Source organism: Anarhichas minor, unplaced genomic scaffold, assembly GCF_050575085.1.
Source record: "Anarhichas minor isolate MPS153535 unplaced genomic scaffold, ASM5057508v1 ptg000133l, whole genome shotgun sequence".
Classification (NCBI taxonomy): Eukaryota; Metazoa; Chordata; class Actinopteri; order Perciformes; family Anarhichadidae; genus Anarhichas; species Anarhichas minor.
This window is the reverse complement of record NW_027466579.1, coordinates 370,001-392,464: the sequence shown is the minus strand read 5'-3', so window position 1 is coordinate 392,464 and position 22,464 is coordinate 370,001. Positions and strand designations below refer to the sequence as shown.

General features: G+C 46.2%; 1 protein-coding gene across 1 annotated transcript; it reads left to right on the top strand.

Annotated features, from left to right (window-relative positions):
* Positions 1–289: 289 nt before the first annotated feature.
* On the top strand, positions 290–17,276 carry desi2 (desumoylating isopeptidase 2). The gene is made up of 5 exons (XM_076083470.1): positions 290–825; positions 5,892–5,964; positions 6,058–6,151; positions 7,990–8,131; positions 15,974–17,276. The coding sequence occupies exons 1-5, from the start codon at positions 778–780 to the stop codon at positions 16,259–16,261; spliced, it is 645 nt and encodes a 214-aa protein (XP_075939585.1). The 5' UTR covers positions 290–777; the 3' UTR covers positions 16,262–17,276.
* The last annotated feature ends 5,188 nt before the right edge of the window (positions 17,277–22,464 follow it).

The following is a 22,464-nucleotide window of genomic DNA, read 5'->3' as shown; positions in this document are numbered from 1 at the left end:
ATGGAGGAAATAGATGTCTGTTGACAATATATTGTGATTTATGGAGTGAAACAAAGAGATATAAATGTAAAAACCTTTGACTCTAACATGTGAACATGAAACAAGAATTTTGAACCTGACTTTAACTCACTTTCACATTTATGTTCTGGAAATGTATGAAAACGAGCTCATATTTAATAATACCCTTTTCATTAAAAACTACATCACCCATAATGCTTAGCGCAGCCCCAGGTTTGATTAATCGAGTGCGGATCCATTCCCCCCCCGCTCGGCTCGCCCACTCTCACCGTCCGGAGTCGACTCGCGCATCCAGCCTGCGAGCCTGAGCGCGACCGTTAGCTAGCGGATACCGAGGAGAGCAGCATGTCGGGAATTATATTCTAATACATCCGCTCTATGGCGCTTTGGTGCTTAATCACTCGTTCGGGGGGATGAATTTCTGATTTCTTTCCGCGTGAACTCGCCTCCTAGAAGACGTCTTGTTTGCTTTTTTTTCCCACTTCGACCTCGGGAGCCGATCGGGTTTTTAGCAGGTCGGTTGGTTTTTAACGGAGACGGGAGGCAGATGTTTGACGATTAAAACCCCCCAAACCCCCCCACACACCGGGTTGTGAAAGTGAACCATCAAGCTGATCAGAAGGGGGGAGGAGGGAGGGCTATTTTTGGGGAAGGGCGAGAGTTTGTCTCTCGCTCCGGAGGAGGGAGGAAGGAAGGAAGGAAGGAGGAAGGAGGAAGGAGGGACGTAAAGGGGGGAGTAAAGGGGGAGAACACATCCCGATGCCCGTGATGGCAAACGAGCCGATCATCCTGAACGTCTACGATATGGTGAGATGGTTGTTTTCTTCCCTTCTTTACGACTTTACGTCCGGTTTCATTTGTACATGTTTCCACGCGTGACGCCAAACTCCATCATTTAAAACGCGTGATTATTAAAAGAGGAATATCACGTGTTCTACAATAGATGTTCTAATGATTATGACCCACTGTTTAATTCAGCATGCGCTCACGAGGCCAACACTCTGCTTATTTAATATAATTTCACCTTCACGTGTTTTATTTCTCGTCTTTCATCACGGTGCACGCTGTGAGAGGCTGTAGACTCAACTACAAATGAGTTCTCTAATTTTAAGACTTTTCACTTTTTTAATGTTTAAAACAGTTTAAATGGAGTTGTGTTGGTGTGTTCAGTGTAACGCTCATACAGTAGACACAGTGGTATCTCATCTCTAGGTTTTAAACTAATTTTAAATCACATCACTGGTTCACACTGGTAACAGCTGACCTACTGGTAACAGCTGACCTACTGGTAACAGCTGACCATACTGGTAACAGCTGACCTACTGGTAACAGCTGACCATACTGGTAACAGCTGACCTACTGGTAACAGCTGACCATACTGGTAACAGCTGGCCTACTGGTTTTGGTTGTTGGACTTTGTTTAAAGCTGCCTACATGGTGATCTTTTTAAGTGTTTCTTTTCTAACCGTGCACACAGGAAACACACACGTGGAGAAACTCCGAAACCCAAACCGGCCTTCTAAAGACCACAAGGGGATGTGAAAGTAGAAGGGACGGTTTCACCAGGGACGGAAATGTGTCTCTATGTAGTGAGTGAGTGAGTGAGTGACCCGTTGATGAGTCATTGATGATATGGGTCCTCTGTGGTGGACAGATTGCACCATATCGAGGTCCAGTTCGGGCTCATTAAACATCGTTTTTTGGGGATGATGCTCGTGGACACTCGACATAAATCACACGTTTGTCCTTTTTCTTTTGGACATTATCTCCTTTTCCACCCCCACTTATAAACATGTAAAAGTCCAGAAGATGCCAGAGAGATGAGATATGTGATAGTTTTCAGCGTGAAGTTCTTCTTTCCGATCAGATTTATTGCTGTCGTGCTCCTTTTTTCAGCTGACGGTCAATAAGTCTCCACAGACCTGAGGTCAGAGGTCAGAGGGCAGTGTGCATTATATCTATTATCTCCATCCTTCCTCATACCTAGATGCACGCTTTCCTCTCCTTTCCTGTCACCCCCTTGTCTCCTCCCTCACCTCCTCTTTCCTCCCTCCTTCATGCTTTCCACTCGACAAGACTGAAGCGCTTCTTTATTTTTATCATATCCGTCCATGTGAGCGGCTGCAGGGTCTTCTTGACACACTTTCTTTACTAAAGCTACGTATCTATCACACACACACACACACACGTAATTTAAATTTCCACTTACGGGTTCTTTGTTGCTTCACTTGTTATCGTTGGTGTTTGGTATTTCTGGTGTTTCTGTGTGAAGATGTAGTAAACAGTGTGCGCTCGCTCACTGACCTGCTGTCTACCAATGCTGTGTTTTTATTTGAATTCATTCATCAATTCCAGTGAGTTATGCTAAGCTAAGCTAACCAGCTCCTGGCTTCATATTTAGACTACAGACCTTTAAAAACAAAGTCTGTATTTTCTGTTTACGTTCTTTTTTTTATTCAGTCGTCTGATAACGATCTGCGTGCACAGAAACTAAACACACTTTAATCGATGAATTGATTGGTTGTTAACTACTAAAGTAATCGCTAACTATTTTGATAATCGATTTATAATTATATCGTTTTTAGAAAAAAAAGGGAAATTTCTTGAATCCAGATTCTTGAATGTGAATATTTTTTGGTTTCTTTCGTCTGTGGACAAAATGTTTTCATTTTTCAACATTTTCTGACATTTTATAACGGCTAATCGATTAATCGAGAGAAAAATCGTAAAGATAAACAACAATAGAAATAGTCGTTAGTTAGCAAGAAGCTACTGTTTAGCTGGAGAACGATCACTGCCTTCTAGTCTTCACTATAACCCAGATTCAACCGTCTCTGTTGTCTTTACTTGGTGACGAAGTGGTTCAGCTCATCAGACGCCATGTTGGATGGTGACGTTTGCGTGTACTACGTCGTGTGTAAACGTGATCGACACAACAGTCTGAAGTTATTCTGTTTATTATCTTTAGAGAAAATAAACTGAATCCCCACAAGCTGGAACTAGAATGTCAGGTTTAAAAAAACACATAAATTATATGAAAGTTGTTGCTGAATAATGGACTAATTGTTCCACTATAAACGGTAGTTAGCACAGTGCTACGTGCTACGAGGTGATGTGCATTATGATACCACAGCAGGGTGTGATTACATGATGAGGCTGAACTTCAGTGTTTGTGAGACGCTAAACATCCTCCGCAGATGAAGAAATAGTCCAGAAAATGTCATCTATTAGTTCTGTGTACAGGAACACGTTTATTTTTCGTGTCTATCAGGATGAAAATAATGCCGATAGAAAGTCAATGAGGATCCTTATTGTTGGAGACGTGAACTAAATGCATCCATGTGACGAAGCATCAGTCAGACAAAGTGATGTAGTTTATAATGTCCACAAAGACGACTGTTGGTGGACGGGAGGGGACATGTCATGTGACTTTCAGGAATGTATATCTGAAGCAGCATCAGCCGTCCCGCTCCCGTCTCTGCCAAGTGGATTTCCTGTCCAGCTCTGAGTGCTTTAGCAGACTTGTGTGTGTGTGTGTGTGTGTGTGTGTGTGTGTGTGTGTGTGTGTGTGTGTGTGTGTGTGTGTGTGTGTGTGTGTGTGTGTGTGTGTGTGTGTGTGTGTGTGTGTGTGTGTGTGTGTGTGTGTGTGTGTGTGTGTGTGTGTGTGTGTGTGTGTGTGTGTGTGTGTTAGGTTTAACAGCATCAGTCATGATTCCAGCTCTGCTTTTGTTTCAGACGCTGCCGTGTGTCATGAACACAGCCTCCTCTCTCTGTCTGTAGTTCAGTCTTTAACTCATAAATGTCCGTGCTCGTCAACACTCTGTGGCAGCTTTAATCATCTTTAATCTCACGAGGGCTCAGATAATAGTCTGACTAAACTAGCAGATTAGTTTACTTAAACATTTCCTCACACAGACGTGTTGGAGCAGCTGACTCTCTACTCTCAGGGATTCAGACTCGGTGTGACTTTAAAGCTCCTCCTTTTCAATCATCACTGGTGCTTTGTGGGTCGTCTCTCGTTGCCTCTGGGTTTCTTCTGCAGCTTAAAGATGCTGATGTGGATTCGTAGTCTTCAGATTACTGGAAAGGATCCGGATCGATAAAGCAGAGAGGAAAATAACTTTTATCTGTTGTAAACACAGATGACTGAGCTCCAGCCCTCTGTGCTGAGCATCAGTTATCCAACGATCATCTTTGGTTTGTTTTAGTCCAGTTTGAGCAAAGTACACCTTCTTAGTTCTACCATCAAGTCTTTTCTGTTCTCTTTAGATTCAAACGTTCAGAGCGACGTAATCCACCTCAGTCCATCCCTTCAGTGCTCTCCATGTTAATCTGAGCCGTCTGCTCCAGTCCGTGTGGTGGCAGCATCACCTCACTAACCTGTGAGGAAGTATGAGAAGAGTTTCTTTATTTATATAGATCGTCTTGGTTATCAGGCTGCGTCGTCTCTGAACATCAAGGAATCTGTCAATTAAGTGAAATTAATTGCTGATTATTGTCACATTTCTCTTAAGTTCTGCAGCGTTAACCTTTAGCTAGTGGGGCTGCAGCTATCGATCATTTATGTTGTCTATCATATGTGAATGATGGCGTGTCAGACGTCGGGTGTCTCTCTCTCTTAGTGATTATCCGTCACACGGAGCTCTCGTTGTGATTACACGTCTCTCTTTTCTCATTCAAAACGAGCTCTGCCTAGCAACAGCCCGGCCAATCACGTCGCAGACGGACGCTGAAAAGATGGAGACGTTGCTGCTGCAGTTATTGATTTCTATATTTTGTGTGTGTGTGTGTGTGTGTGTGTGTGTGTGTGTGTGTGTGTGTGTGTGTGTGTGTGTGTGTGTGTGTGTGTGTGTGTGTGTGTGTGTGTGTGTGTGTGTGTGTGTGTGTGTGTGTGTGTGTGTGTGTGTGTGTGTGTGTGTGTGTGTGTGTGTGTGTGTGTTTTATTGATCTCAGTGCCTCCTCAGATACCAGGAAGTAGTTTCCAACTAAAGGTGACATCATACATGTCGGATTCATTCATATGTTGACAGACAAATATTTAAACTTTTATCTATTTTGTGGTCGAAACAATCGATTAGTCGATCAACAGAAAGTTAACCCTTCAGCCTCCCTTTAGAAACAGTTGCCATAAAATGATATATTCATATTATTTTCCGCTAAACCTTTTATCAGGTCTTGAACATAACGACCAAATATTAATTCATTTTCAGGATTTTAACCCTTTGAATGCCGGCTTGTTTACATGATACCACTGTTTTATTTTACAACATGGAATCATTTTCTCTTTACTAAAAGCCAGTAAACAGATGTTGATGCATTAAATCAAGTGGACACCAGGAGGACATGTATTAGCCCCAAAAGTCTGATCAAATACAATGCATGAGTTTATGCTGTAGTAGAGCTGCAGGGATGAGGCTACTAACCCAGACATGACTCAGCATTTATTCACTTCCTGTTCCCTCGTCTAGAAGTCAAAGTGTCCTCTGAAGGGTTTTTAGGTTTAGACGTATGAAATAAAGTCTGAAGAGACGTTTAGTTCTCTGATACAAAGAGTGTAAAAGAGACGACTAGACGTCCTCACTACAACACTAGTCCTCCCTTAGCTTAGTGGAGACGTGAAGTCATGTGACTTCCTCGTCCCGACTCCTCGTCTCCTACTCCTTGTCCTGTCTCCTTGTTAGTGACATAGTTTGTTCACTACTTTCCAGGTTACTGGACACTATAAATAGTGTCAATATTTAGACTCATTGAAAGATCCGAATCCCTTGAAGCACAATGTGACATCAGAAGTCTTTCGAGGAGTTTTCTCTTAACTTGATGTATTTAAATACGTAAACAACGCGCTTTAATTCAGTGTGTGTTTCTGTCTTCAGTACTGGATCAATGAGTTCACCAGCACTCTGGGCATCGGAGTCTTTCACTCAGGGATCGAGATCTATGGAAGAGGTAAGAAACCTGTGACAGACAGACACACACACACACACACACACACACACACTTAAATACGTTGAGCTAAACCTTTCTTATTGTGTGTTTTAGAGTTTGCCTACGGCGGACACCCGTACCCGTTCTCAGGGATCTTTGAGATCACACCCGGCGACGCCACCGAACTCGGCGAGACATTTAAATTCAAGTGAGTGTGAGATGTTTGGTTGTTGGATTGAATCACATTCTTCTTCTCTGTTTTACAACAACGTCTTCCAGAGTACTGAGCTCAATAGTCTGAGACTTCAGAACAGGAAGGAGAGATAACCGCTTAACTTCAAATCTACAGCACAAGGTTCTGCAGAGTGTGTAACGGTGTTCTCCGGTTACCTGAGTCACCTGCTGCATGAATAATAATGAGCGATCTCCTCAGCCGGTCATGGACTACTGTGACGGTGCAGCTTGAGTATTAATTATCATGTTTTAAACCTGCTAAACAAAGCCAATAGACTCCTTTCTCATTGCCAGGTGTCAAACCGTGAACATGTTAATGTGGTTACTTCTGTTTTAGATCAGAGTTAAAATGACTGTTGTCTGACTGGAGTCTGGTTTCTTTGAGGAGAGCATGTTAATTGGATGTTTTGCACATTTATAAAGTATGATAATTGTCTGAAACCCTTGTTGGTTTTATATATTATACATTCACTTCAATGTGTAACTTAACATCGAGCTGGAAAAAGAACTAAAACGCTCGCGTCCAGCCGCGTGTCGTGTTACCAGTTACTCTGTTCATCATTGTACTGGACTGCAGCATATCGTTTATGATCATGTTTTGATCCTGCATGTGAGTAAACCAGCGGTATGGATCCAGATTTCAGAAGGTCAAAGGTGTTGAGGTGAACTGGGGACATCATAGGGCTTGTCAATGTGTGATATTTCTCTGTCGTCATTCTTATTTTCTACAGTTCAGGTCTGTTGTGTTGGTCGGTTTCAATAGGTTATTTAAAAATCAGCCCAGGCTCTCTGTGTTTGAGCTGCTGTGTATTACTTCTGCTCTAGTTGATCTGCCCTGTGGCTGTACACACACTTACACACTTACACACACACACACACACACACACACACACACACACACACACACACACACACACACACTCCATGCAGGCCATGGACCACAAGCATGGATCATCTGGAACAAATGTCTCCACGTCTTACTGTGGTGTCTCTTTGCCAAAAGCTCTGTAGGTCCACCACTTGGAATGATGCTCAGACTCTTTTTCTGTTAGTCCGATACTTGCTGAGCTAGCAAAACGAATGACTAGAGCTAGAGTTGTTCCGATACCGGCATTAGTTTTAGAAATGCCTCCGATACACCGTAAAATGCCGAATCGGGTATTGGTGAGTAGGCAGGTCTATGCACCGATCTGTTATCACGTTAGCATATCATTTATCAGCTCATTTACGATGTCCAGAAAAACAATACTACCGTACCAAGTCGATGGTAACAAAATATGAAAGTACTTGTTTGTTGGGGCTAATGGCGTCCCGTCATCCCGGTAATGACAGAACACTCCCCCGGTAATGCTACATTGTGCACAACAAATCTGTGTTGGAATAAAGAGCGAGCTAGTTAGCTGTTAGCTGTTAGCAGCACAATTCAACAGATGTTGCATTGTGTTAAATTATGATGCGTTCAAGCTGTATTCAGTAAAGATGAGTACAAACGGTAATAAAGGAGTGTATGTTGAAGTACATGGGATTTATTGTATGTGTTTTTTAAGAGCTGCACATGCTCGGTACCGATCGGACATGGTGCTAGCGGAGCGTGTCACGTTAGCCAGAGCTAGCAAAATGTCGGTATATTTTACGCTAGAAACTTTATCAAGCTAGATGATAAAAGACAGTTCTATGGCATTTATTCTCAGTTTTACAAAGAGCCATGAAACAATCATATCGCATCCGTACAGGGTTAGTAGTGTACAGATGTTAATGTGTATATTTTAATATCGATTAACGCCTGATCACTTTCCCCTCTCGTCTCTGTAGAGAAGCCATCGTCTTGGGTAGCACCGACTTCACAGAAGAAGACGTGGAGCGGATCGTGGAGGAGATGGGGAAGGAGTATAAAGGCAACGCCTACCACCTCATGCACAAGAACTGCAATCACTTCTCCTCGGCACTGTCGGAGGTAGGTACACACACACACACACACACACACACACACACACACACTGTCCTGTTTGGACAAACGCAAAGCTGAGGTGCCACCTAGTGCTGAAACGCAACATTCATTTGTCTTTTAAGTAGAGCAGAAAGAGTGGTCCTCACTCCCCATGTGCATGTCTCTGGACCTCACCTTGGTGCATTGACAGGAGTGTGTGTGTGTGTGTGTGTGTGTGTGTACTTTCAATCAGCTTATCCTGGTGTGACTAATGAGCAGGGAGTCTTACAGTTAGCATCTAGCACTGAGATGGGGATTAAGACACTGATACAAGCCCAGACATGCAGCGCCAGCTCACACACACACACACACACACACACACACACTCTGACAGAAAACATACGCTGATACTACACACACACAGATGTAAAGACAGAGTTAAATATGCAGACATTCACACATCCGTGGACACAAATAGATGCATCACATGGATAAGATGACACATTAAGTGAAATATAGACAGAATATGAAGTAACACTCAGCTGATACGCTGCTGCCCTCAGGACTTGATTCTCATGATGACGGTGACCTCATTGTTAAGGGAGGACGACATGATGGGACACGAGGCTGGTTGTTGCAGCTTCGGGAGATCGAGCGTAAAGATTAATTCTCCAGAGAGAGTCGATGCTTCGGCTCCGTGTCTCGTTACATGTTCAGATTATCTGTCGTTCACTAATCGACCTCACATCACTCTGTGTGTTGGGCAAAGTCACCAAAACCCCAAAACTGCCTCGAAGTTCACCTCCAAAAACACCTGAAGGTGTCAAATGTGACAGAAAGTTCACACTACACGACACCGCTAAAATACAACATTTACTGCACATTTAAATATCTTAACACTTGATCCACGTGGAGGATTATTGTTCATCCATGGCTCTTAACATAAAAAGAAAAAAGGCTCCACATGTTAGAAATATCCCCTCTCTCCTCCCTCTCCTCTCTCCTCTCCTCCCTCTCCTCTCCCCTCTCCTCTCCCCTCTCCTCTCCTCTCTCCTCCATCTCTCCTCCCTCTCTCCTCTCCTCTCCTCTCTCCTCCTCTCCCCTCTCCTCTCCTCTCTCCTCCATCTCTCCTCCCTCTCTCCTCTCCTCCCTCTCCCCTCTCCTCTCCTCTCTCCTCCTATCCCCTCTCCTCCCTCTCTCCTCTCCTCTCTTCCCTATCCCCTCTCCTCCCTCTCTCCTCTCCTCTCCTCCCTATCCCCTCTCCTCCCTCTCTCCTCTCCTCTCCTCTCTCCCCTCTCCCCTCTCCTCTCGCCTCTCTCGCCTCTCTCTCCTCTCCTCTCTCTCCTCCCCTCTCCTCTCCTCTCTCCTCCATCTCTCCTCTCCTCTCTCCTCCATCTCTCCTCTCTCTCTCCTCTCCTCCCTCTCCCCTCTCCTCTCCTCTCTCCTCCATCTCTCCTCTCCTCCCTCTCCTCTCCTCTCTCCTCTCCTCTCTCTCCTCTCTCTCCTCCTCTCGTCTCTTCCTCTCCTCTCTCCTCTGTTTCCGTTTCCGGTTGTGTGTGAGTGTGAGTGGTGGACGTGAGAGTGTCGCGGAGGTTTGATTGTATTTTCACTGCTTTGGGATTTGTTCCTCTGTTCCTCTGTCTCTGCACGTGATCAGGTGAGATACTGAGCAGTGTATTTATCGGCAGAACGTGTGATTAGTGGTGTTTGGTGTTGTTCGGGAGGATGGCGTCCTCCGAGACGCCACGCCCGTCAATCCGGCAGGGAGTCCGGGTAGTTCCACCGGATAGCAGCGTGTCAGTAGAGGAGGTGCTGCTGGCTGTCGGAGAGCAGGTGGGACATGACAAACTCTCCTTTGCATCTCGGATGAATAAAGCTGTGGTTGTGTTCGTGGCGAGCGAAGCTTATGTCCACAACCTGATAGAGAGCGGCGTGTTGATCAGGGACAGCTTCGTGCAGGTCTCTCCGCTCTCAGTGCCCTCTACGCGGATCACCGTGTCCGGTGTTCCGCCGTTTATACCGAACGAGCTGTTAGAAAATGAGCTGCGCAGGTTTGGAAAGTTTGCCAGCGGATTTAAAACAGTCAGTTTGGGGTGTAAGGATCCCAAACTGAAGCACGTGCTGTCTCTTAGGCGGCAGGTCTTCATGTTCCTGGAGTCACCTACACAAACACTGGAGGTGTCCTTCAGGGTTAAACACGGGGAGGGTTCATACATGGTGTACGCTAGCTCGGGACAGATCAAATGCTTTGAGTGTGGAGATGTAGGACACAAACGCTTCGCGTGTCCGCACAAGCAGCAGAGAAGCGCGGCGGCTCCCGCAGGTGCGGTCGGCGGCGCTTCTTCGTCTTCTGCTGATAACAATAATGTCGATAAGGAGGATCAGGGCCAGTCTTACAACCAGCAGGCTTCTGTGGTGGCGCAGAACCTCACTACATCTGGTACCGAAGCACCACCACAGTCGGTAAAAGTGTGTGAAGAGGCAGCTACAGGTTCTGCAGGTGGAGATCTCACCATAGCCTTAGATGAAGGACAGAGTGTAGGGTCTGTGTCCAACAGCCAGCTGTCTTGTGAGGGAGAGGACATGGAGTATGAGAGTGAATCAGATGTTGCATCTAATTCTGAAACGTGCATTAAAGGCACTGATCTGTATTCACTAGAGGAAATAAACTCATTTTTGGATGTAACTTACAATAGATCTGCAAAAGTGAGTGATTATTTCCCTGACATTGAGAAGTTCATACGATCTGTTGGGGTGGCGCAGAGAAAGGTGAGTTTGGACCTTTTAGATGGAAAAAAGCGCTTCCGCCTAAAGAAACACATCACAACCTTGAGGAAAGTAAGGAAAAGTGGAAGAGTTCAAAAAACTAAGACAGTTTAACATGATCATGTGTCACACGGGGTTTTCCACTTTCCACTGCTTACTTCTTATCTTGTCTTACCTCCTTCCATCCTCTGACCTTTCTATGCAGAGCTTCAATTTAGGGTCTTTAAACATCAATGGTGGGCGGGACGGGCATAAAAGAGCATTAATACAGGAGGTTGTAAATCAAAAAAGGTTGGACATCCTCTTTTTGCAAGAAACTCACACCATTCCATCAGATGAAGTAGACTGGGGTTTATGGTGGGAGGGCTCATGCACCCTGAGCCACGGCACCAATCTTAGTGCCGGGGTAGCCGTGCTGTTTAGAACAGCAGCTAATGCAACCGTCCTGTCAGTCACTGAGGTGGTGAAGGGTCGTTTGCTGATGGTGAGGGCAGAGATAGAGAGCTCGCTTTACTGCTTCGTGAACATATATGCACCGAATCAGGGGTCAGAAAGAGCACGCTTCTTTACTACGCTGCAAAATGAACTGCAGAGCTGCCATCAGGAGCAACTGATCATCGGAGGGGATTTTAACTGTACTCTAGACTTCACCATAGACCGGAATAGTGAGGAACCACACCCACAGTCAGCTCAGAGTCTCCACAACGTCATCACACACTTAGATCTGTTGGACACGTGGAGAATAAAACACCCACTAAACAGACAGTACACATGGGTTAGAGTCAGCAACGACAGGATTAGTGCAGCCAGGCTGGACAGAATTTACATCTCTCGCAGTCTCAGTTCCAGACTGAAGAACAGCACAATCAGTCCAGTTGGGTTCTCTGATCACCACCTCGTCAGTTTAGGCTTGATAACCTCACCAGGTGAAAGGGTTAGCTCCTACTGGCATTTTAATAATAAACTTCTACAGGACAGCACTTTTTGTCAGAGCTTTGGGGTTCTTTGGCAGCAGTGGAAAACTGAAAAAGTTCATTTCAGTTCTCTGAAACAGTGGTGGGAGGTCGGAAAAGCGCAGATCCGTGTGTTCTGCCAGCAGTACACCTCAAACGCCACCGCTATAATCAAGTCTGCTGTTAAAGACCTTGAAGCCAACATAAAGATCATTGAGGAGGGCTTCCAGAGAGACCCAGATCCCGGTGTGGGCCAACTGCTGAAGGAGAGGAGGTTGGAGTTGAGCTCCTTCCTGCAAGAGAGAGTGAAAGGAGCTCTGGTCAGGTCCCGTTTCCTCCAGTTGAAGGACATGGATGCCCCAAGCTCGTTTTTCTTCAACCTGGAGAGATCGGTGGCGCAGAGGAAGCGGATGACCTGTCTGAAGCTCCCAGGAGGCAGGATAACCACTGACCAGAGGGAGATGAGGACCCATGCCGTGGGCTTCCACGCTGCTCTTTTTGGGGAAGAGCAATCCTGTACGGAGAGCAGTAGGGAGCTCCTGGAGGGTCTTCCCCAGCTCAGTCCAGCAGAGAGGGATATGCTGGACGGAGAGCTGACGCTGGAGGAGCTGACGGTTGCAGTGAACCAGATGGCTTCAGGAAAGACTCCGGGAATCGACGGTCTCTCCTCGGATTTCTTTAAGAAATTCTGGAACATTATCGGTTCTGACTTACACTCTGTTTTGATGGAATGTTTTAAAACAGGATCACTTCCTGTTTCATGCCAGCGGGCAGTTCTCTCTCTGCTGCCCAAGAAGGGCGACTTGGCCCTTCTTAAGAACTGGAGACCAGTGGCCCTGCTTTGCACAGACTATAAGGTGCTTTCCAGAGCCTTATCTAACAGACTAAGAGACTACCTGGAAGTGGTTGTAAATAGCGACCAAACCTACTGTATCCCAGATAGAACAGTTATGGACAATATCTTTCTCATCCGTGATGTGCTTGATGTATGTAAATTCCACGATGTAGATGTTGGTATTGTCTCACTAGACCAGGAGAAGGCTTTCGACAGGGTGGGTCATGCATATCTGTTTTCTGCACTCAGGGCTTTTGGGCTTGGTGATGGGTTCTTGGCTTGGGTGGGTTTGCTGTACAGGGGTGCTGAATGTATGGTAAAAATGGGAGCTGGCCTGAGTCGACCGATCCCTGTACGGCGAGGGATAAGGCAGGGTTGTCCTATCTCAGGACAACTATACAGCCTCGCTTTTGAGCCTCTGTTGTGCAGGCTGAGAAGTCGGCTCAGTGGTCTGTCACTGCCTGGGTCCTCCAGTCTTTGTAGTCCCCTCGCTGTGTCTGCGTATGCTGATGATGTAAACATCTTCATTAGGGACCAGGGAGATGTTCTATGTCTGCAGGATGTTTTGTCTCTTTATGAGAGGGCTTCATCTGCACGGGTGAACTGGGAAAAATCTGAAGCTTTATTGGTGGGACAGTGGAGACATCAGACGGTGCCTCATCTGCCTGGAGGTCTTCAGTGGGGAAAAGAAGGTCTAAAAGTGCTGGGTGTGTTTTTGGGCTCTGAGGTTTTTGAGAAAAAGAACTGGGAGGGAGTTAAGGAGAAGGTGTGTGCTCGGTTCTCTAGGTGGAGATGGTTACTACCCCAGTTGTCATATAGGGGAAGAGTTCTGGTTGCTAATAACTTGGTTGCCTCGACTCTGTGGCACAGACTCATCGCTCTGACGCCACCTGGAGGCCTCTCGGTCCGGCCGGCACTGGGTTCGTGCAGCAGCTCTCTATCTGCCTGTGGCAGAGGGGGGGCAGGGTCTCATCGATATCCAGTCCAGGATCGCCTCTTTCAGACTCCGGACTGCACAGAAGCTGCTCTATGGCTGTGGCCCCAGCTGGATGGACACGGCTCGACTGCTGCTGAGGAGAGCTGGGCGGTTGGGATATGATAAGCAGCTCTTTCTCCTACAACCTGAGGAAGTGGACTTGGCCGGGCTGACGCCGTTCTACGGCTCTGTTCTGCAGGCGTGGCAGATTTTTAACATTTCACGTAAAGCTGATGAGACTCCGGGTGTGTGGCTGCTGGAGGAACCTTTGTTCTTCAACAGCTTCATTAGAACCCAAACGCTGCAGTCTGCCAGCCTAAGAACGCGTCTGAGAGAAGCCGGCTGCACTAAACTGGGACATTTGGTGAAGATGTCATTAACAGCAGCATCTATGGTCACCTTCAGGCAGAACACTAACATCACGTCTGTCAGGTTGACCAATAGAATAGTGGAGGAGGTCTGTGCCGCCCTGCCACAACGCCTGAGAGTAGTTGCAGGAAACTGTACTCTGTCTGACCAATGGGATGAAGAGAGTGAGTACACCCCCCCCACTCTGCTCATTGCCCCAGTGGTGGGGGACTGGCAGGGGGGAGGAAACAAGCTGCTGACGTTCACAACCCCTCACCTGGACAAGTTTCAGGCAGCAGAGAAAAAAGCTATCTATGAAATATGTGTAAAGGTTGTGAACCTCCGCTCTCTGGCAGGGTTGACAGAGTCGAGGTGGACCGAGTTCTTTGGCCCAGGTTCTTCCCCGAGAGGCAGCTGGAGGTGCATGTACAAGCTGCCCGTTGAAAAACGGACAGCAGACCTCCAGTGGAGGGTTGTACATGGAGCTATAGCCACCAACAGATACCGGGCACACCTGGATCCAGAAATTGGGGAGGAGTGTTATTTCTGCGGTCAGACTGAGACCCTGGAACACTTGTTTGTTCAGTGTCCTCGGCTCTCAGCACTCTTTGAACGGTTAAAAAGATGGTTTCAGGGTCTTGGACAGGTGTTTTCTTTCATGTTGTTCATCTTCGGTCCAAAATACTGCTCAAAACAGAAGGCTGTCCACACAATGGTAAACTTTTTATCTGGTTCTGCCAAGTTGGCCATCTGGTTGACACGGAAGAATCGGGCTCGGGGTGCCGGTAGTGAAGATCCGGTGAAAGTTATGGAGGGACTGTTGAAAGCCTGACTCAGGGTGGAACACACCTACTACCAGACAGTGGACGATTTACAGGCCTTCAGGGACAGATGGACTACTGGGAGCATTTTATGCTCAGTGGGTGCTGGTGGAGAGCTGGTGGTGAACATATTGATCATTGAAATTGATTGTTTATTTGTTCTTTGGTTATTTGTTTTATTTTATTGATTTTCTGATTATTAAGTGATGATTTAGCGTGTTTCTGGTTTTCACTGCAATAGTGAAATAAAGGGATTTTAAAAACCAAAACCTCTCTCCTCTCTCCTCTCCTCCCTCCTCTCCTCTCTCCCCTATCCTCTCTCCTCTCTCCTCTCCTCTCTCCTCCCTCCTCTCTCTCCTCTCTCCTCTCCTCTCTCCTCTCTCCTCTCTCCTCCCTCCTCTCTCTCCTCTCCTCTCTCTCCTCCTCCTCTCTCTCCTCTCTCCTCCCTCCTCTCCTCTCTCCTCTCTCCTCCTCTCTCCTCTCTCCTCTCTCCTCCTCTCTCCTCTCTCTCCTCTCCTCTCTCCTCTCCTCCCTCCCCCCTCCTCTCTCTCCTCTCCTCCCTCCTCTCCTCTCTCCTCTCCTCTCTCCCTCCCCCCTCCTCTCTCTCTCCTCTCTCCTCTCCTCTCCTCCCTCCCCCCTCCTCTCTCCCTCCCCCCTCCTCTCTCTCTCCTCTCCTCCCTCCCCCCTCCTCTCTCTCTCCTCTCTCCTCTCCTCTCTCTCCTCTCCTCCCTCCCCCTCCTCTCTCTCTCCTCTCTCCTCTCCTCTCCTCCCTCCTCCTCTCTCTCTCCTCTCTCCTGCTCTCCTCTCCTCTGTGTTCACTTCCTGTAGTTCAGTCAGTGTCTCCTCCTTGTAGTCACATAACTGTTGGTCTCAGATGAATCAATCATGACTTCATAGTTTCACACTTTAATGTTTTTACACAATCTTCTTAAAGTGAACTCTTTATTAGAGGAGACATTTATGATGAGAACATGAAGAATGAAATCACAATCATAAGGTTAGTTTTGGGTGCTTTCTGCTGACGGAAGCTGACGGAAGCGTTGGTCACACATGTGTTCAAGGACCCTCGTAAATCTGACCACCGGTGTAGTTTTATAATCCCGCTGTGTGGGGGGGTCTCGGGGCTTGTGATTGCTGTTCTAAGAGCTCCTTTTCTTTCTGCCTCCTCAGATCCTGTGTGGCCGTGAGACCCCCCGCTGGGTCAACCGTCTGGCCTACTTCAGCTCCTGCGTGCCGTTCCTCCAGAGCTGCCTGCCCAAAGAGTGGCTGACCCCGGCCGCCTTACAGTCCAGCGTCAGCCAGGAGCTCCACGGAGGAGGAGGAGGAGGAGGAGAGCTGGAGGAGGCCGAGGACGCGGCGGCCTCGGCCTCCCTGGCGTCCATGTCTCCCTGCTCCCCGTCTTCCTCCTCCAGCCCGTCCTCTTTGCCTCGTCATTCCCGCCACCAGCCCCGCCGGTAGACCGCTGGGAGACTCTCATGAACCCGCTGATCCAGATCCACGTCCGTCTGGGACATCCAGACCGCCTCCCTTCAAAGTCCGTCTCATTATTTCAGTCTGGAAGCCGGAGTGTCTCACGCTTTACCAGCCACGTCCAGATGTTCCAGCGGTTAGTCGCTGGATGGTGCTACTCCCCCAGTCCGCTGTGGTGAAAACCGGAGTCATCCGGAGACCACCAACAAGAAGACAGAAAACACCGATTAATGATCTCAGACAGACGGCAGACGGCGGAGCTGCAGCCGTGTGGCCGTCGTCAAAAAGCAGCAGGTGGAGTTTGAATCTCTGCATCTTTGTGCGTCTGGACCTCAGACTTCTAATGGGAAAGACTCACTTCTCCCTAAACTCCACACTGACACCAATCCGTCATGATCACCTGGTTATTTATTCACCGGTAACGTTTGAGTTAGAGAAGCCTTTCTGTCAGTAGCAAACCGCCACGGTGCCTTTGAGCAAAAGGTACTAGAACCCCACAAGTGTCCCAGTGGCCACCAGTAGACCGGCGGTGGTCGTGCTGGTGAGCTCAGTGATGTCTGAACCGACGCTCTGCTGTTCATTAGGAGCGTTCTGGCTTTTATTTAATGTCAGAAGATCTTCTTCTTCTTCTTTCTCCCAAACGAGCATTTGGGGAAAACAGCTTTGAATCCGTTGACGTATATTTCTGTGATACGTTGTTTTAATCTACGTTTGATAAACTCAGGACTCATAACCGTCTTTTGTACGAAAATCATGTTTTTTAAAGTTTGTTCCTGTTTCTGACGCAGTCGTCAGAAACAGTTTTATACCAACGAAGAAAAAGAGCTTTTGTTTAGTGTGTGTGTGTGTGTGCGTGTGCGTGTGTGTGTGTGTGGTGAGAGGGAACCCTCGGCTGTTCTCACTGACTTGTTCCACAGGGAACTTCCACAAAGCCTCCGGAGGAGTCTGACCTGATTTGTACCTTTTTGTTGTAAAGTTATTAAAGAGAAGTGTACAAGCTGTCTGTGGTGTGTCCTGCTGTGATGCTTTAGTTCATTAGAGACACCAGAGCTGAAGCTGGTTCCACCTCCTGATGAACATCGAGGACCTCAAACATCTAAACTGAGTCCTCACCTTCGTCTCCGCCGCTTAATGTTTGTTCCCACGTCACGAATCTGCTTCATTCAATCTACAACCGCATGTACACAAGTACATTGATGTACTTTACTGCAGTACCTCCATGTTGTACTACCTGATACTTGTACTCCACTACCTCCCAGAGGTACATGTTGTACTTTGTACTGCACTACATGTATGTGACAGTAGTTACTCGTTACTTTACAAATGGAAGTCTCTGCTCAGCCACACAGCTGTCTTCCATCACTCTGATGATTAGACCTCTAGTCAGGTGGAAGGTGGGCGGAGCTGTGAATTATGGGATGTCACCAAACTACCTGCATTGTGGGTAAGTTGCCCCGCCCCCAACAGGTAGAACAAGGAAGCTGTCAATCAAGCTCCACCCTGCTGAGGACAGCGGTGAAGTCACCTGTGTGGGAGGACTACAGGTGAGCCTTTAACGTTTCACATCCTCATCACATATGATGCATTACTGCTGATTCTACCAGCAAACAGTAGAAGAAGAAGTCAGCGTTAGCTCTGCAGCAGCTACACCGTTCACATGACAAAAGAAACTCTTCTAAACGTTTCTGTTCCAAAGGTTCAGGTCTGAAGTGGACCCTGGTACCTTCTGGAACATGACAGACCAACATGTCCTGAGTCACAAAGATGTTTTCACAATGATCGTACTGAGCCCTCCTCTGTTTGCTTCATCAACCGTTTCTAATAGTTCTCCTCATCACATCAAACATGTTCTTTAGTCAAACAGCAGAAAGGTTTGTGGGGAAATATCTGCTTTCTTTCTCAAGTCTCTGTTTCTTCTTCTCGGTGCCTCGTGACTCACTCTGTTTATTTCTATATTTCTACATCATTTCATATCTGGACTCTTATTACAGGATTGATAGTGTGTGTGTGTGTGTGTGTAGGCTATATACAGTGGGGCAAAAAAGTATTTAGTCAGCCACCAATTGTGCAAGTTCTCCCACTTAAAAAGATGAGACCTGTAATTTTCATCATAGGTACACTTCAACTATGAGAGACAGAATGGGGGGAAAGAATCCAGGAAATCACATTGTAGGATTTTTAATGAATTAATTGGTAAATTCCTCGGTAAAATAAGTATTTGGTCACCTACAAACAAGCAAGATTTCTGGCTCTCACAGACCTGTAACTTCTTCTTTAAGAGGCTCCTCTGTCCTCCACTCGTTACCTGTATTAATGGCACCTGTTTGAACTCGTTATCAGTATAAAAGACACCTGTCTTCTTTCCCATCAATGGCTGACCTTCAAGGCTCAAACTCAACATGTGAAGCCAATACTGAACGTGTGTGTGTGTGTGTGTGTGTGTGTGTGTGTGTGTGTGTGTGTGTGTGTGTGTGTGTGTGTGTGTGTGTGTGTGTGTGTGTGTGTGTGTGTGTGTGTGTGTGTGTGTGTGTGTGTGTGTGTGTGTGTGTGTGTGTGTGTGTGTGTGTGTCAGTATTGATCAGAGCTGCTTGAAGCAGACAGCTCTGATCGCCACAGTAACACACACACACACACACACTTTCCTTATTCATCCTGGAACAAATGAAATTAATTGAAATGGGGACTATAAATAGACCGGGACTGTTAGCCAATCAGAGAATGAGGGCTGAGGCAGCAGAGTGTGTGTGTGTTGTGCGTTGTGCTGAGTCATATTCAAGCTGCTGTCGGGATGAACGGGGGGGTTAATGATTTAGTTTCACTCTCCTCACATCAACACTGATGCAGCTAGAAGATGTCAGCATGATGATGACATCATTGAGCTCATGAGTACTCTGATCCTTTACTTTACTCATAGTACTTATAACACACTGTACATGTCTTCAGTAGAAGTATATGAGGAGAATGTACTTCAAGTAGTAAAGCGATGCCTGTTCAACTGTTCTATACTCTATCATCTCGTGTCCATTGACTTCCACAAATATCTGCTTCTTCATGTTGATCCATGGACTGCACCAGCTTCTTCTTCTGCGTCTTTAAAGGAGTAGAATCTAACCTCACTGATCTATTCCTATCAGACACATCCTCGTGTGTGTGTGGTTCCTCTAGCTACACTACTGTGTACAAAGACATGAATTATGTATTCTACTGTACACCGTGTGTGTATTATGGACCACCGATACATCACACACTATCAGTATTTCACTATGTTCAAGATATTATTCTGATGTCTTACTCGTACTTATCATCATATTTATTGTACATCATACTGACATCATCAACTCTACTCGTATCATTTTGGATATTGTCTTGACATTCAAATTTAAATATTTTCCAGATGTTCCTGATACATTTAGCATATTTTACAGATATTATGACATTTAATGTCTCAGTACTGTAAGTAGCTAAACAAAGAGCAGCGCATAACCACACAACATTCTTCTTCTTCTTTTTCTACCCTTTCATCTACTTGTTTCTTTCCTTCTCTCTCTTTTTCTTCTCTCACCAGTCTCTCTCTCTCCCCCCCTCTCCCTCTCCCTCTCCCTCTCTCTCTCTCTCTCTCTCTACTGCACAAGAGTCCCGTGTTACTTCCATATATCACTCCCTCCCTCTCTGTCTCACGTGCCCTCTCTCTCTCTTGTCCATTAGTAGGAAGAACAGATTGCTGACAGACGAGAAGAGAAGAGACGACCGAGGCAGACGGACCAGAGGAAGACAGAGAGACAGAAGAGAAAACCACAGAAGAAGAAGAAGAAGAAGGCATCATGGACGCTCTGAAGAAGGGACTCTTTATGGCGAAGGATGGAGTCGTGGCCGCTGCCGAGAAGACGAAGGCCGGCGTGGGTGAGGCCGCTACCAAGACCAAGGAGGGAGTCTTCTATGTCGGTGAGAGGGGGAGAGAGGGAGGGAGAGAGGGAGGGAGGAACTCTACACTGTAAGAAAGTGAGACGGATGGATGAAAAAGTAAAAGCTGGGACAAGAAAAGTGACAGGGTGAGGAGGAAGGAGAGATGAAGGAGAGATGAAGGGAGGGACAGTGAGGGAGTGAACTGAAAAAGAAAAAGTTAAATTCATCTGTGAATAGTAAAGCGATGGAGAGAGGGTGAGGCGGAGGACAAGAAGCTGAATCCTAAAATATGCAATTCATCGTGACATTGTGCGTTACAGATATTCAGCGCTAACGAGGGATGAAAAAGGATAAAGTGATGAGAGAGAGAAGGAATAAAAGAGAGAAAGTTACATTTGACAGGAAATGACACATTAAATGAATATAAATAGAGTTAAATGTTCCGATCCAGAGGCCTTTTTATGGAAAAAGAAGGAGGGATGGGTGGAGGACGAGTGCAGTTCAAGAACAAACTGTGAGGAGGGAGGGGCGGAGGACAGGAAGCTGAATCTTTAAAATATTGATTTGAGAAAAAGAGATTGATCTTGACATTAAACGTGAGAGAGTGGAGCTTCACTTGGAGCAGGAACGAGGGAAGAGCAGATGGAGAGAACGATGGAGGGATAAAAGAGAGAACGTGGTAGAAAAAGGTCATTTTCACACCAAACTACACATTAAAGATTCTGATCTGTGTTTTATTTTGGTATAAAATGAAGACTTGAGTTTAAAACAGGAAGCTGAACCTTACAATATTTAAAGTTCATCCAGAAATCAGACAAATGTCTAGAAGAGGAAGTCTGTACAGGAAGGAGGGAAGAATGAGGAGAGAGGGAGGGAGAGAAGGAAGGAGGGGGAGAAAGAAAGAGGAAGGGAGAGATGGAATGAGAGAAGGAAAGGGGAGAGAGAGATGGATGGAGAGATAAAAGGAGAGATGGAGGGAGCTCCTCAGCTGAAGCTCTCTTCCAGGAAAAAGGACTCTTGAGTTTAGAACATTGGAGTCTACAGCAGCACCACCATGAGGCCAAACAGGAAGTCACATGACCGTTAGAGTGAAGTACTACTACCACAGAGTGAAAATACTCTGTTAGAGTGAAGTACTACTACCACAGAGTGAAAATACTCTGTTAGAGTGAAGTACTACTACCACAGAGTGAAAATACTCTGTTAGAGTGAAGTACTACTACCACAGAGTGAAAATACTCTGTTAGAGTGAAGTACTACTACCACAGAGTGAAAATACTCTGTTAGAGTGAAGTACTAATACCACAGAGTGAAAATACTCTGTTAGAGTGAAGTACTAATACCACAGAGTGAAAATACTCTAGGCTGTCCTGCTGTTAATACAGACACTGAACTAACCACAGACACTAGACTGTCCTACTGTTATTACAGACACTGAACTAACCACAGACACTAGACTGTCCTACTGTTATTACAGACACTGAACTAACCACAGACACTAGACTGTCCTGCTGTTAATACAGACACTGAACTAACCACAGACACTAGACTGTCCTGCTGTTATTACAGACACTGAACTAACCACAGACAGTAGACTGTCCTGCTGTTATTACAGACACTGAACTAACCACAGACACTAGACTGTCCTGCTGTTAATACAGACACTGAACTAACCACAGACACTAGACTGTCCTGCTGTTATTACAGACACTGAACTAACCACAGACACTAGACTGTCCTGCTGTTAATACAGACACTGAACTAACCACAGACACTAGACTGTCCTGCTGTTATTACAGACACTGAACTAACCACAGACACTAGACTGTCCTGCTGTTAATACAGACACTGAACTAACCACAGACACTAGACTGTCCTGCTGTTATTACAGACACTGAACTAACCACAGACACTAGACTGTCCTGCTGTTATTACAGACACTGAACTAACCACAGACACTAGACTGTCCTGCTGTTATTACAGACACTGAACTAACCACAGACACTAGACTGTCCTACTGTTATTACAGACACTGAACTAACCACAGACACTAGACTGTCCTGCTGTTATTACAGACACTGAACTAACCACAGACACTAGACTGTCCTGCTGTTATTACAGACACTGAACTAACCACATACACTAGACTGTCCTGCTGTTATTACAGACACCTGAACTAATCACAGACACTAGACTGTCCTGCTGTTATTACAGACACTGAACTAACCACAGACACTAGACTGTCCTGCTGTTATTACAGACACCTGAACTAACCACAGACACTAGAC

What these genes read in the sequence shown, in the direction of transcription:
- desi2 (XM_076083470.1), top strand. Translation starts at nt 778, where the DNA reads ATGCCCGTGATGGCAAACGAGCCGATCATCCTGAACGTCTACGATATG. An exon ending in GGCGAGACATTTAAATTCAA is followed by an intron (nt 6,152 to 7,989) that starts GTGAGTGTGAGA and finishes TCGTCTCTGTAG; the next exon opens with AGAAGCCATCGTCTTGGGTA. An exon ending in TCTCCTCGGCACTGTCGGAG is followed by an intron (nt 8,132 to 15,973) that starts GTAGGTACACAC and finishes CTGCCTCCTCAG; the next exon opens with ATCCTGTGTGGCCGTGAGAC.